Source organism: Salvelinus namaycush, chromosome 19, assembly GCF_016432855.1.
Source record: "Salvelinus namaycush isolate Seneca chromosome 19, SaNama_1.0, whole genome shotgun sequence".
Lineage (NCBI taxonomy): Eukaryota > Metazoa > Chordata > Actinopteri > Salmoniformes > Salmonidae > Salvelinus > Salvelinus namaycush.
The window spans coordinates 15716090-15732312 of record NC_052325.1 but is presented as its reverse complement, the minus strand read 5'-3'; the positions used below and the strand labels follow the sequence as shown (position 1 = coordinate 15732312).

At 42.2% G+C, this 16223-nt stretch overlaps 1 protein-coding gene across 1 annotated transcript; it reads right to left on the bottom strand.

Moving 5' to 3' along the window:
- Positions 1-5849: 5849 nt before the first annotated feature.
- Positions 5850-15425, bottom strand: LOC120064193 (tetraspanin-7-like). The gene is made up of 7 exons (XM_039014596.1): positions 15345-15425; positions 8636-8824; positions 6935-7009; positions 6715-6810; positions 6477-6632; positions 6134-6217; positions 5850-5918 (listed from the first exon to the last, which is right to left on the bottom strand). Exons 1-7 carry the CDS (start codon positions 15423-15425, stop codon positions 5850-5852), a joined length of 750 nt encoding a protein of 249 aa, XP_038870524.1.
- Between the last annotated feature and the right edge of the window lie 798 nt (positions 15426-16223).

The following is a 16223-nucleotide window of genomic DNA, read 5'->3' as shown; positions in this document are numbered from 1 at the left end:
GAAGAGGAGTTTTGGCCATCCCTTGTATAGATTCATTCAAGAGGAGTTTTGGCCATCCCTTGTATAGATTTACTGAAGAGGAGTTTTGGCCATCCCTTGTATAGATTTACTGAAGAGGAGTTTTGGCCATCCCTTGTATAGATTTACTGAAGAGGAGTTTTGGCCATCCCTTGTATAGATTTACTGAAGAGGAGTTTTGGCCATCCCTTGTATAGATTTACTGAAGAGGAGTTTTGGCCATCCCTTGTATAGATTCATTCAAGAGGGGTTTTGGCCATCCCTTGTATAGATTTACTCAAGAGGAGTTTTGGCCATCCCTTGTATAGATTTAATCAAGAGGAGTTTTGGCCATCCCTTGTATAGATTTACTCAAGAGGAGTTTTGGCCATCCCTTGTATAGATTTACTGAAGAGGAGTTTTGGCAATCCCTTGTATAGATTTACTCAAGAGGAGTTTTGGCCATCCCTTGTATAGATTCATTCAAGAGGAGTTTTGGCCATCCCTTGTATAGATTTACTCAAGAGGAGTTTTGGCCATCCCTTGTATAGATTCATTCAAGAGGAGTTTTAGCCATCCCTTGTATAGATTCATTCAAGAGGAGTTTTGGCCATCCCTTGTATAGATTTACTGAAGAGGAGTTTTGGCCATCCCTTGTATAGATTCATTCAAGAGGAGTTTTGGCCATCCCTTGTATAGATTTACTCAAGAGGAGTTTTGGCCATCCCTTGTATAGATTTACTCGAGGAGTTTTGGCCATCCCTTGTATAGATTCATTCAAGAGGAGTTTTGGCCATCCCTTGTATAGATTCATTCAAGAGGAGTTTTGGCCATCCCTTGTATAGATTTACTCAAGAGGAGTTTTGGCCATCCCTTGTATAGATTTACTCAAGAGGAGTTTTGGCCATCCCTTGTATAGATTCATTCAAGAGGAGTTTTGGCCATCCCTTGTATAGATTCATTCAAGAGGAGTTTTAGCCATCCCTTGTATAGATTCATTCAAGAGGAGTTTTAGCCATCCCTTGTATAGATTTACTCAAGAGGAGTTTTGGCCATCCCTTGTATAGATTCATTCAAGAGGAGTTTTAGCCATCCCTTGTATAGATTCATTCAAGAGGAGTTTTGGCCATCCTTTGTATAGGTTCATTCAAGAGGAGTTTTAGCCATCCCCTGTATAGATTCATTCAAGAGGAGTTTTAGCCATCCCTTGTATAGATTCATTCAAGAGGAGTTTTGGCCATCCCTTGTATAGATTCATTCAAGAGGAGTTTTGGCCATCCCTTGTATAGATTCATTCAAGAGGAGTTTTGGCCATCCCTTGTATAGATTCATTCAAGAGGAGTTTTAGCCATCCCTTGTATAGATTCATTCAAGAGGAGTTTTGGCCATCCCTTGTATAGATTCATTCAAGAGGAGTTTTGGCCATCCCTTGTATAGATTCATTCAAGAGGAGTTTTAGCCATCCCTTGTATAGATTCATTCAAGAGGAGTTTTAGCCATCCCTTGTATAGATTCATTCAAGAGGAGTTTTAGCCATCCCTTGTATAGATTCATTCAAGAGGAGTTTTAGCCATCCCTTGTATAGGCTTAGCAGTCCAGAAAGGACTTGTTTTGTTGTGTAGCAATAACTCCACCCAGGGTTTCAGATCTGTGAGAAAACCAGGGCATAAGGAAGGAGGTGAAATGCATCCGTGTGTTTGTTGTGGCATTGAACAATGACGTCCTAGTGAGCAATGACGTCCTGTCTTGTTTAGTATTCAATTCTCCTGCTTTTGCTTCCTACTAACACGCTGCAGAGGGTAGTGCATACAGCCCTGGGGCCAAGCTTCCTGCCATCCAGGACCTATATAATAGGCATTGTCAGAGGAAAGCCCATAAAATTGTTAGAGACACTAGTCACCCGCACGGCAAGCTCCGGTACCGGAGCACCAAGTCTAGGACCAAAAGGCTCCTTAACAGCTTATACCCCAAGCCATAAGACTCCTGAACAATTAATCCACCGGACTATTTACATTGACACCCCCCCCCCCCCCCCTCTCCCTCTTCCATTTGTTTTGTACACTGCCGCTACTCGCTGTTTATTATCTATGCATAGTCACTTCACCCCTACCTACATGTACAAATTACCTCAACTAACCTATACCCCCGCACACTGACTCGGTACCGGTACCCCCTGTATATAGCCTCATTATTGTGTTACTTTTTAAAAATGTTTACTTTAGTTTATTTGGTAAATATTTTCTTAACTCTTCTTGAACTGCGCTGTTGGTTAAGTAAGTATTTCACGGTAAGGTCTACACTTGTTGTATTCGGCGCATGTGACAAATAAACTTGATTTGATATGATTCATGGCAGAGTTCTTTAACACAGAGAAAGAGAGAGGTAGGAAGAAGGTTAGAGATAGGGAGGAAGAGGGAAAAGGTGGGAAGAGGGAGAGCTACAGGGGGATAATGGAGGTGAAAAGTAAGAGGGGAAGGATAGAATAAGAGGACAGAAGGAGTAATTGAGAGAAAGAGAGTGTAGAGAATACACCTCCCATCACTCCAAACACAAAAAGAACGAGACACAGCGATTCAGCAGTAAAGTTATGATGATCATTTATTAATACAGTGATCACTGATGGTTACAATATCAACAACTGAACACACTGTATTGGCATGCAGGGGTGTCATGCACCCCAAAAATCTGAGTGGGCACAAATTACATAAGGATGGCTGGGGGGTGGTCTGGAGTGATGGGAAGATGGATAATTTTGCATTTTTCAACCACCTGAAAACAGCTTTTTCCTGCAATCTAGAGCCATAATCATTATGTCAAAAAATATTTGTATTTTTCTGCATATCTAAGCATACCTCCTGAGCTGTCTGTATAATCCTGACTGGTGTCTTTTTTTTAAAGAACTAATTTTCTTCTCTGATCTCTGCAAAAATCAGAGTAAAAGATTGAAAGGAATATGAGTCTTATTCAGTACATTTAGTAATTGCTTGCTTTTCTAAAATCTACCAGCCTTTTCAGCAGGCATGCCAGCTAAGATAGTTAGACAAGCTAGCTACTCTAACTTGATTGATAGCCTGAAACGACTTATTGGTAGCTAGTTATGAGGTTGGGAGATTGGGAATTTATCTGGGCTAGGTAAAGCCAACAACAACAACAACATGTTTTACCAAAAAATGTATACATCTTTTTGAACAGGATATGCATGATGCCTCTGTTGGCATGCTATAATTGCTGGTGCTGAGTTATTTAAAAAGGTTGGCTACAAAACAGTGTTTTAGCTTTTCGTTAACGCTGCAACTTTGGATTGCAATATTTATTGACTGGTCACGTTTGTTTTGTTAGTTTGGTACGATTTAGTGATCTACTTAATAACAGTAAACTGGCTTTCTACTCTGCTGGAGGTGGGGAAACTGGGGACCCAACCTGTTCACGGGATTTCACATAATCCATCCATTATAGGGAAGGAAATTAATTTCAATACACTGGCAGTTCTTGGTAGCATTTTATTTAAAGGTTCAGCTACCGGTTGTTTACCTGGTATATGGAATGGTGCTCCAATTTAGTATCAATGAAACAAATAAATGATCCATAGGTTATTATTGTGTAATTACCGTTTTACCATGCAATTTCTATGTACATACCAGTAATCCCTTCTATAAAATAATTTCATGCAAAATAGTTGAGATTTGAATAACCCAGTATTGTAAATCTGAGTCATTAGTGAAAACAACATACATGGAAGAGATCCAGAACCAGGGCTGAGATCCCTTGTATAGACGGGTTGGTTGTTTAGCAACAAAACCGAACCATGTACAACTAACGGGGCAAAACATACGGGGTTGGCTTGGATTGTTGACAGGTCAACTATATTTCGTCTCCAATGTTTACTGAAAACATAAATAAAGTTGCACAATGAGCACTCAAATGCATTGTTACAGTTGTTGGTTAGCAAGTTAGCTCGCAAATTTTTGCCATAATAGCATAGACATGACGTGGCATAAGTCGAAACACCTCAAAACAAGACAAGTACAAGAGCAAACGAGCCACTTACGATTCCCCACATGTCAGTGTTGCTAGCTATCTGGCCATCCAGAACCATAACAACACACAGCTTCTGCCCCAATGAAGCACACGCATTGTTTTCATGACGTTGTCAGCGAACCCGTCTATAGCACAGAGGTCCCAGCTGCCTCTGTCATGACTCTAAGACATGGACATACATACATACACAACACCATAAGAGGCCCCAGTCGGAGCGTTGAAATCATATCATTGACCTGAGCCTTACATCTATATGAGCATTGGCTGTATCTCACATGATACCCTATTCCCGGTTGTACACTCATGTCGGGATTCCACCGCAACTCTTTCTCACTCACACACACGTGCACAAACATGCACAATCGTAAGTGTGCACACAGAAAGGCAGACATTCAAAAAATGAAATGTCAACAATACATAAATTAAGCAAAAAGTAAACATAGGCCTATATATCTCAACATGTGGCACAAAAACACATAACATCAATAAAATCAATAAATAATGCTATTTATCAGAATCAGACAAAACTAAACATACAAATATTACAAGAACATACAAATAAATCCAAACAGCACAGTGTTCCAGACCAAAGTCGGCACACACAAATCATGATGTGTTAATATAATAAATGATAAATAATCTCGGAGTGCGTAAGACAGAGGAGGTAAGTGGAAGGAGCTATAGGAATGGAATAAATGGAACGGTATCAAACGTATGAAAACCACGTTTGACTCCATTCCAGCCATTACAATGAGCCAGTCCTCCTATAGCTCCTCCCACCAGCCAGAGTAAGCCACATTTACACATCCACAGACCAAATCAATTGCACAGTTCATTGTTATCTAATGTCATAGATATGGACACAATAGTCAGATATCATCCATGTAGCAGCGAAAAAGCAAAGATGCAAATGAAAGGCTAAAGTTAGCTCTAAATGCTCTCTCAACGTTATATCAACATATCTTCTCTAAATGTCTGAAGTTTAGGTATTTACGGTGATCATGAACATCATGACAATACAGTGTATGTCGGCTACTGTATATATTTTTATGTGGGTTAATAATGTAATGTCTATTCAAATATGTGCATCGCTTTGGAGATGCTAGGGCCTATATGGAGCATGCCAGACCACAAGGGGGAACTATGAGAGGACAGGGAGACACAGGGGTCAAAGACTGCTAAGGAGAAGGATGAAGTTGCCCCTTAGCACTAATGCAGGGTCAGATATTCATTCATTATCCTAATGGTTAAAGTTAGCATCAAGGGTGGTGTGAGCTGATCCTAGACCTGTGCCTCAGTGAAACTTCTCCACAGTGTCAGAGACTGCTAAGCTCATATGGAGTAGGAGGACGTTGCCCCTAGATGCTGGTCCAAGGTCAATCTTGTGTTGGGGAGGGTAAGCTGATCCTAGATCAGTGCTTACTTGCAACTTTTACCAGCAGTCATTCAGTGAAGGAGTTTAAGGTACTGAGAGAAGCTCATGGCACAGTAGCATTAAGGAATGGTGCTTATTTACAATAAGTTTCAATAATGAGAGAGAGAGAGAGGGAGTGAGAGGGGGGAGAGAGGGAGAGGGGAGAGAGGGAGAGAGAGTTTTAGTGATGCAATGTGCTAGTGTTGTGGGGATCTTCTGTCCCAGTCTACCAAGATGTTGTTCGCCCTCTCCTCTTCATCTCCCTAAAAACAAACAACCACATAGGCTCTTAGATGTGTTTATAGTGTGTGTGTATAGTGTGTGTATAGTGTGTGTATGTGTGCGTGCGTGTGTGTGTGTGTGTGTGAGTGAGAGAATAGTCACTAACCTGCTCTCCCAGCTACACCATCTCATACTGATTAGCTGTAATGATCCTGGACAGACAACATGCCAGCAACATGCCAATCAACTGAGAAGGAGAGAGAGAGAGATAACTAGATCAGTGTTTTTCAACTCCAGTCACTGAATACCCCCAGCAGTACACATGTGTATTGTCCGGGGCTACAATAAAATGTGTACTGTTGGGGTACTGGAGGATTGGAGTTGGGAAGAACAGCTTCAGATTACAGTAGACCTTAAAAACAGCACTCATATCAACACACAAGTGCATTCTCTCTATCTCACCTGTGAGAAGGCGATGCCAAAAGTCACTCCTGCAATGATGGCCATGTTGATCTCGAGGAAGGAGGTGACCAGTTCATAACAGCCCTGAAACACAGGGGACGGGTTAGTGTGTAACACAGTGGATGGGTGACAGACAGACAGACAGACAGACAGACAGACAGACAGACAGACAGACAGACAGACAGACAGACAGACAGACAGACAGACAGACAGACAGACAGACAGACAGACAGACAGACACACACACACACACACACACACACACACACACACACACACACACGCACACGCACACGCACACGCACACGCACACGCACACGCACACGCACACGCACACACACACCTGCTGGTTGATCTTGGTGTGGTTTATGGTGGTGTTGCGGAGGTCCTGTGGGCTGCAGTCAGAGGAGTTGGAGCAGCAGCTCAGGGGAAAGCCGTTAGCAGGGTAGTACACACTGCCCAACCAGCTGGTGTAGTTGTACACCCCACAGCAATGCAGCTGGAGAGAGACACACAGACAGAGATGTGATTGAATTGTGTATTGTTGTTAGAATAGTAGTTTTGTTGTTGTTGTGACTCACGCTGCTTTGGACGTTGTCCACAACCAGGCTCTTTTCATCCTCAGCATCATAGTTCAACACCGCGTCAGTATACGTCCTCAAGAAGGTTCCCTTTATCTGTGGACACACACGCACAAACACGCAGGCACACACGTGATGTGACATATTTCTATTGGCAGATAAGCGGCTGAGATGGGGCCAGATGAATTGTGGGTAATGTATTACAAATAGAGAAACTGACCTCATGACGAAAAACAAAGCCAGAGATCCCAGCCACCAACTCAGCTAGGAACACCAGGGACAAGAACATTGCATACTGTAGAGAGATAGAGAAAGAGAGATGGGTAGAGAGTGGGGAGAAAAAAATTCTATAAAAATAATCCACACACACAGGTTGGGTGTGGTGGGGACAGGCTAGTGAGTGAAGCACTCTATGTGTTATGTACACTACCGCTCAAAGGTTTGGGGTCACTTAGAAATGTCCTTGTTTTTTAAAGAAAATAAAACATTTTGTCCATTAAAATAACATAAAATTGGTCAGAAACACAGTGTAGACATTGTTAATGTTGTAAATGACTATTGTAGCTGGAAACAACAACCATCACTCCTGTGTTCCAATAGCACGTTGTGTTAGCTAATCCAAGTTTATAATTTTAAATGGCTAATTGATCATTAGAAAACCCTTTTGCAATTATGCTAGCACAGCTGAAAACTGTTGTCCTGATTAAAAAAGCAATAAAACTGGCCTTCTTTAGAGTATCTGGAGCATCCGCATTTGTGGGTTCGATTACAGGCTCAAAATGGCCAGAAACAAAGAACTTTCTTCTAAAACTCGTCAGTCTATTCTTGTTCTGAGAAATGAAGGCTATTCCATGCGAGTAATTGCAAAGAAACTGAAGACCTCGTACAACGCTGTGTACTACTCCCTTCACATAACAGCGCAAACTGGCTCTAACCAGAATAGAAAGAGGAGTGGAAGGCCCCGGTGCACAACTGAGCAAGAGGACAAGTACATTAGAGTGTCTAGTTTGAGAAACAGACGCCTAACAAGTCCTCAACTGGCAGCTTCATTAAATAGCACCCACAAAACACCAGTCTCAACATCAACATTGAAGAGGCGACTCCGGGATGCTGGCCTTCTAGACAGAGTTGCAAAGAAAAACCCATAACTCAGACTGGCCAATAAAAATAAAAGATTAAGACAAAAGAACACAGACACTGGACAGAGGAACTCTGCCTAGAAGGCCAGCATCCCGGAGTCACCTCTTCACTGTTGACGTTGAGACTGGTGTTTTGCGGGTACTATTTAATGAAGCTGCCAGTTGAGGACTCCAGATACTCAACTACTCTAAAGAAGGACAGTATTATTGCTTCTTTAATCAGAACAACAGTTTTCAGCTGTGCTAACAATTGCAAAAGGGTTTTCTAATGATCAATTAGCCTTTTAAAATGATAAACTTGGATTAGCTAACAACATGCCATTAGAACACAGGTTGGTTGCTGATAATGAGCCTCTGTACGCCTATGTAGATATTTCATAAAAAATCTGTCGTTTCCAGCTAAAATAGTAATTTACAACATTAACAATGTCTACACTGTATTTCTGATCAAATCTATGTTATTTTAATGGACAAAAAAAGTGCTTTTCTTTCAAAAACAAGGAGACCTTAAGTGACCCTTAACTTTTGAATGGTAGTGTAGATAATTATCATTGTGTTTCTCCAACTGCTCTGGGTTAATCAGCATCAAAACAATGCTTCACAACCCCAGCTGCAGATTCCCAGATCCAGTGTGTGTGTGTGTGTGTGTGTGTGTGTGTGTGTGTGTGTGTGTGTGTGTGTGTGTGTGTGTGTGTGTGTGTGTGTGTGTGTGTGTGTGTGTGTGTGTGTGTGTGTGTGTGTGTGTGTGTGTGTGTATGCTCCTCTCCTCCCTCTCCCCTCACCAGTTTGAGCATCCATGGGCTCCCCCTGCAGGTGGCGAAGCATCCGAACAGGCCGAAGACGATGATGACAGTCCCAGTGCCGATGAGGACGTATGGAGCATTGGTGGTGTTCTCAGCTATCAGAGAGATATAAGGGCCCAGCATAAACTTCCCCCATACTCCCACTGCCAAGAGGATCGCTCCTGTGATCTGAAGAACAGAAAGAAAGAGAGAAACAGAGCGGGAAAGGAGATGAGTGAAAGGGGAGAGGACAGAGAGAGGGTAGGTAGTAAAGGGGAAATATATGAGTAAAGGGTGATGACGATGGGTGGAAAGAGGTGAGAGAGCAGATGGAGGAGACAGAGGAGGAGAGGGGAGAAGATGCCAGATAGATGTTGATATCCAGAGGTACACTATTCAGCCAGCAGAGTGCAGTGCTGCTACTGATGGTGCTACTGATCGTGCTTAGACCAAAGACTAGAGAACACCCCCCATGGCTCAACAATGCATAGCCACCCACCCTCTGCCTCTCCACAGTATGGGACAATGAAGTTTCCCCTGGACACAGATCTAAGATCATTGTTTTGAGTGTAATTGATAGCAGGTTTAAATGTCGTTATAAACTGTCTGGTTTGAGCCCTGAATGCTGATTGGCTGACAGCCATGGTATATCAGACCATGTGTATGACAAAACATTTATTTTTACTGCTCTAATTATGTTGGTAACCAGTTTATAATAGCAATAAGGCACCTCTGGGGTTTGTGGTATATGGCCAATATACCATGACTAAGGGTGCGTTGCATCGTGCCTAAGAACAGCCCTTATCTGTGGTGTGTTGGCCATATACCACAAGCCTTCGGGTCTTATTGCTTAATTATACCATGGAATACTCCTTTCTGATTGGTTTGAAAGCCATTCTAAAGCGTGCATTATTTCCCTATAACACACAGTACTTTTACACGGTAGAATTCAATGGCTATGATTATTTTTTACATTTTGTTTGAGCTGCTTTTGAAAGCAAAAGTCAAACTGAAAACAGTATTGGTATTGTTGAATTCGATTTTCATAATAGCAAGCTAGGACTCATGGTTTGGTTAGCTAAACTAGCAAGTCTGTTTGGTTACCACGGCAACTACTGTAGCTATCTAGTAAACTTCATTCCTACTGGCAAATGAACACATTTCTAGTTGCAAATGTGTTAAATTATAGCCATGGTATAAAAGGGATAATCAACTCGGGGCTCTAAGCATTCCCTGGAAAATAATACAACTCAGTGGAAGGTCTGTTCCACTCTGCTAATGCGTTGTGGAAAACACCTTCCACACGTCGTTCATTATTTTCCACAGAACGCATAGCCCCTTGTTATTTATCCCTTACATAAGTGATAACTAGAGCAATCTTTCAGCTTGTCCTCTCTGACCAAGGAGCAAATAGCAGTTGTTTCTAGGTGTCATAACAGAGAGGGGAGTGCAGAGAAAGAGACAGAGCGAGGGAAGGAATGGGGGAGAGGTTTAAGGCGAAGGGATATGTTGATCGTTTTTCTGTGGAACACACATACACACACACACACACACACACAAAGAGGGAGCGAATCAAAAGAACCCTTTGATCCAGAGCGAGCCGCTTCCTCCTGTGGCACTGCTCTTAGCATTTCTAATGAAGGCCACTCATAAAGGAGTGTGTTGTGTGGGCCAGCTAAATGCCTGTGTCCCAGCTGGGGGGCCGCTGCTTTTTGGGACGGGGTACAGAAGGGGTGCCGATCTGTTAATGCCACCCCACTAGCAAAGCCTGTTGCCAACTCATCATCAGCCCCATACCCCCCACCATGAGGTCCCTCTCTCCTGCCGGCTGTCATACTGCCACATAGCAGGCCTGCACACACATCCACATAAGCAGAACCACACAGGCACACAAACAATGTGACATAGTTTTACTGGCAGGTGTACAGGCCCAATTGTGGTCTAAATGTATTTTCATTACCTGAATGAGGTACAGTGCTGGACTGTAGCAAACGTCTGCACATCATAAGACTAGTTATCAAGGCCTTGATTAGTTGCATCAGGTTTGTTAGTGCTGGGCTGGGACAAACATGTGCACCCGTTTGGGATGGAAGAACACTAGGAGAGGTGTCAAGGACAGGGACCGTTTGGCTGGCAGGGCCAGAGTTAAACTGTATCCATGGTAACAAACATCCATCTCTGAGGTGCTGCAGTATCCAAGCAGAACTCAGCCAAAACATACAAAAAATCTCCCTCTCCTCCTCTCTTTGTCATTCTAACCTTGTATGAACAGCAGGTGGCAAACCCCCCCCTCTCCATAAGTCTAAATGTACTAACTGCCCTCGAAACCTGGACTGTTCTTCACAAATTAAAAGACTGAGGCACTACAATCCCTTAAAAACCACAATATGATAACACTTTTTATCAAAGCACCACCACAGACCTAAATCAATAAAATGTCCCTATTATCTCTGAATATGTTTATTTCTCAACCATTCATAAGTAATGACACCAACACAGACCAAAGGGCTCGGTTTAGTAATGAGTGGAAACACAAACACTGCATAATCTGTACTGTATAGCTGGTACTACATAATGTACAAAGTATAATAACAATGCTCCTACATTTATCACTGTTGGAAGTCTTGCGGTTTTAATGTGCGTAGGGAACTTAGCAGAGAATCAATTAGGCTCCACCTCGTGGCCTGTGTGTGGGCTTGTACTGAGTGAACTATCTGGCATCATTATAAGAATACTGCCTTGATAATGGTTTATTCTATTGTTCTAGTATTGCTGATATTCATCTTCTATCTTATTTAACAAGAATCGCTTGCTTGTTTCTATAAACAAAAAACAAAAAGTAGTTATCAGGTAGGCTAACTATCATGTAAATACGATTTTACCAAGGGATTCAAGAAAATGTGTATTTTTTTCAGAATCTTTTGGGACTTTGTGAGAAATTATAATATCTTAATCATAAGTTATAAGTGGGGGCACACACATAAGATAAGTGCACAAACCAATTTCACACACTAATAGTCATATGTTCATGCCAGCTGTTCTGCGGTGAGGTGACAACAGGGGGTCATATGTATGCCCTTGTCCAATGGCCCTGAGAGGTGAGTTCTGCATGTTAAGGAGTGTGTTGTTGCCATTTTGTTATGTTTTTTTTGTACCAGTATACTTGCTCCTCTACTGATTGATCAATGTCTATCAATCTATCTGTCTTGTCTTTGTATTATAAAAATCCTTCCATCTATTTTTTAAATGTAACCTTTATTTAACTAGGCAAGTCAGTTAAGAACCAATTCTTATTTACAATGACTGCCTACACCGGCCAAACCTGGACAACGCTGGGCCAATTGTGCGCCGCCCTATGGGACTCCCAATCACAGCTGGTTGTGATACAGCCTGGATTCAAACCAGGGTGTCTGTAGTGACGCCTCTAGAACTGAGACGCAGTTCCTTAGACTGTTGCGCCACTCGGGAGCCCCTATTGCATTGATAGTCAGGCCAGATGATAGACTAGACAGTGTGTTTGTCTGCATGCAATATAGCTGATGTCATATGTTGAAAACAGAACCCAGGCTAGGGCTGCAGGAAGTGATGATGTTGTTGTTGTTGTGATGCAATCGACCATTGTAGAGGTTGCCCTTAGTCCTAGATCTAGGATCAGATGACTCTAACAATCTGAACCATTAGGGCTATGAAGAAAACATTGGACTCTGTACCACAGGTAACGAGGCAAAATCTAACTAATAAATTCCAATGCAATCTGGTAGATTACTCAGAAACCAGCAGCCATGGCAACATGAATGACCCCTTTCCCCCCAGTCCCCAAAAGAGAAAATATGGCCCACTTGGTTAAAACTGGTTGAATCGACGTTGTTTCCATGGCATTTAAAAAACAACAAAAAATCAATGTGATGACCTTGAATCAACGTGGAAAACTGATTGGATTTGCAAAAACTCATCAACCTAAGGGAATTTCGTCTTTTTTTCACCCAACTTTTAATGTAATTCCAATGACATGGTGAAATTTTTTGTTGATTTCACGCATAATTCACGTTAGTCGAACACTTAACCAAATGTAAATCAAAACTAGACATTGAAATCAGAGGAGGTTGGTGGGAGGAGCTATAGGAGGACAGGCTCATTGTAATGGCTGGAATGGAACAAATGGAATGGTATCAAACCACCTGTTTGACTACGTTCCATTTATTCCCTTCCAGCCATTACAGTGAGCCTGTCCTCATATAGCTCCTCCCACCAGTCTCCTCGGGGAGTGGGGGAGGGCTATTTTTAACATTAAAACATGCCAGTGTCTCACATACCCCAAGTCTGCCACCTGCACTACTGGAGACCACACCGTGTGAACTAGAGTCTGAAGCACTCGCCGGATGACATTAGCTGTGGGGCGGCAGAGTAGCCTAGTGGTTAGAGCGTTGGTTGCAAGTTCGAATCCCCGAACTGACAAGGTACAAATCTGTTGTTCTGCCCCTGAACAAGGCAGTTAACCCACTGTTCCTAGGCCGTCATTGGAATTAAGAATTTGTTCTTAACTGACCTGCCTAGTAAAATAAAAAAAGCTGATGACAGTGAAACTCAGGAACCAAACTATCTGAAGAATTCCAAACCAACACCCACCCCTCTGACCTCAGCCCATTCCAAGGTGTAGACACCCTGACCTCTGACCTCAGCCCATTCCAAGGTGTAGACACCCACCCCTCTGACCTCAGCCCAAGGTGTAGAAAGAGCATCTCTCAGGATAAGAGCTGCACAAACACTGTGAGTTTGTTTTGGTTTGACTGTAGAGGGATTATGTTTCTACTGACTACTGTTTCTCATGTAGCCTAATAGACACAGGAGTTGGCTCAAGAAATACATGCTATGGTATGACAATGATAGTCTCAGGAAACATATGACAAACGTATAAGAGTGAGTCAGTCAGACCATAGAATTAGGAATTAGAATACTAGAATGGACAACCCTTCTTATGACAGTATAAAAAAGGTCAGCCATTTTGGTAAGGGAGTTGGTCAACCCATAGAATTAGGAATTAGAGTACTAGAATGGACATGAACCTTCTTAAAATGGGATAAAGGTCAGACATTTTGGTCAGGGAGTTGGTCAACCATGGTTTGCCAGTGCTGTGATAAGAACAATATTATGTAAAATAATGAATTTCAATAATATATCTGCACTGTATGTTTGTTAGAGAGCTATCCAGCCAGTTTAGTGGAATGATTCCATTAGTTTTTCTTCAAATTAACTGCCAATATGCCAAAATGCCATAAAAACAATGCTGTCAATCCACAGCCATACACTGACTAAAATCCACTGACTTAGACAGCTGACTTAGACAAGTTGTAAATGCAACAAGTACTGATATTGTATCATATAATAACACTCCCAGCTTTGGAAGATGTAAACATTTATGGTCTGTTTAGTTACATATATTTTAAATACTATTTATACATATTTTCTGTTTTATAAAACCAGTATAAACTGTATTTAGTATTATATGACAATATTTTGCAATGACAGTACTTCTTTTACACCATGTTTTAATATCACATGAATTACTTTAATTTTCCAGCATAAGTAAAAGCAGGGAATGCATTACTTCAACTCTGGACCTCAATGCCAGTTCCACTGCATTTGTTTTATTGTTCCCCTCTAATCAGGGAATGATATAGACCTGGGACACTAGGTGGGTGCAATTAATTATCAGGTAGAAAAGAAAACCAGCATGCTCTGGACCTCATAGGGTAAGAGTTGAATACTCCTGACCTATGCCTATTCGGCCATTCTTTCCAATTAGACTGGTTTGGATTTATCCCTGACCAAAATGGCTGCCATTATCATATCATTCTGGATCTTTGAAGGTTTGTGACATAGAGATCCTATTAAATTAATAGAGGGGCTATGGTAAAAACAAACAACGTAACAGGATATAGACAAATCATTTCAAGTGGGCTGTAGGATATGTTTACAAAGTCAGGTGCACATCCATGGCGGGGCTATATAGTGCCACACATCCAGTATGGTTAGTCTAAATCAATGACAAAACATTGTATGCTGGTATAATGACCAATGACTAGAGCCTATGCATACTGTAGCCTTGGCATTGACGGGATGACTTCCATGTTGCTACGCACCAAACGATGGACCAGACAGAAACCGTTACATGAGTGGCTGCTGATTTGCCTGCATCAACAGCCTCGACTGATAACCTCTGCCTATCTCTGTCACTACAGAGAAGCTGCTGCGCTCTATATTCTACGCATATGCCATGCATATGTATTGCGGTCATACTGACAACTTCGAAATAGAGAGCAACATTTCGCGAGCTGGAGTCGGTGACAATGTGCGCAATAAGCCTACAGCTGGGCTGGACAGCTGAGGATGTCGCATTTCTCCAAGCGTGTGGTTGTAAACATTACCCGATAAGAAGTCATCATCATAAAAGGCACAGCTGAAACACATTTATAGCATTACATGCACGGTAGCAAGAAGTCCTATGAAGACAAAAGTCCACCCTCGAATTAACTGAATTAATCATCCATATAGAAAAATAAAGGTAGGCTACCCCTTTCGTCATAGAGGGCACGTTGGCATGCACTTATTTTCTATACGGGTACACCTCACATGTCTGCGTCTACAACGACAACTATCTCCCCAAGGCTTACATTGGGGCATGGATAAACCGAGGGTAACGTTAACTTACCCAAAATACGAAGGAGTAAACGATGAGGAGGGTTTTGAGAAAGGTTATCACTGGTTTGGTCTCCATTATGCCCAATGCCATACCACAGTAAACTGAAAAGGAGGTTTCTGCAAACGTTGCGCTACCATGACTCTCCGCTGGAGGACATTCACAGCGCAGCCGCCAAAGTGCCCCATTAACCACTGATACAGGGTCAGATATTCTTTCTCCGTAATAGTAGGTAAGATTCGCTTTGACAAGGGTTATCTGTTCCTAGATCTGATCTGTGGTTAGGAGCAAATACCTCGAGAAACAACACAGCTCCATTACACCCTCTGGCGTGCGTTTCCAAGGGCAGTATTAGCAGCCAGGGGTGCGTTCATTACGGTAGAACGGTGTTCAACGTTAAATTAAAAAAATTGCATACAAGCAGTTTAACTATGATTTATGCAGTGCATGGTCGAACTAATCAAGTGTCAGGCCCTGGGAAATAACATTTTAAAGGACCCCCTATTGGCGTCAGAAATAACATTTTAAAGGACCCCCTATTGGCGTCAGAAATACAATTTTAAAGGACCCCCTATCTGCGTCAGAAATAATATTTTAAAGCAAATGTTCTGCAATTCTAAGCATTTTGCCTTAGGGCAGAGATACCATTTAGCATTGTGCCTGAGGGCAGAGATACCATTTAGCATTGTGCCTGAGGGCAGAGATACCATTTAGCATTGTGCCTGAGGGCAGAGATACCATTTAGCATTGTGCCTGAGGGCAGAGATACCATTTAGCATTGTGCCTGAGGGCAGAGATACCATTTAGCATTGTGCCTGAGGGCAGAGATACCATTTAGCATTGTGCCTGAGGGCAGAGATACCATTTAGCATTGTGCCTGAGGGCAGAGAT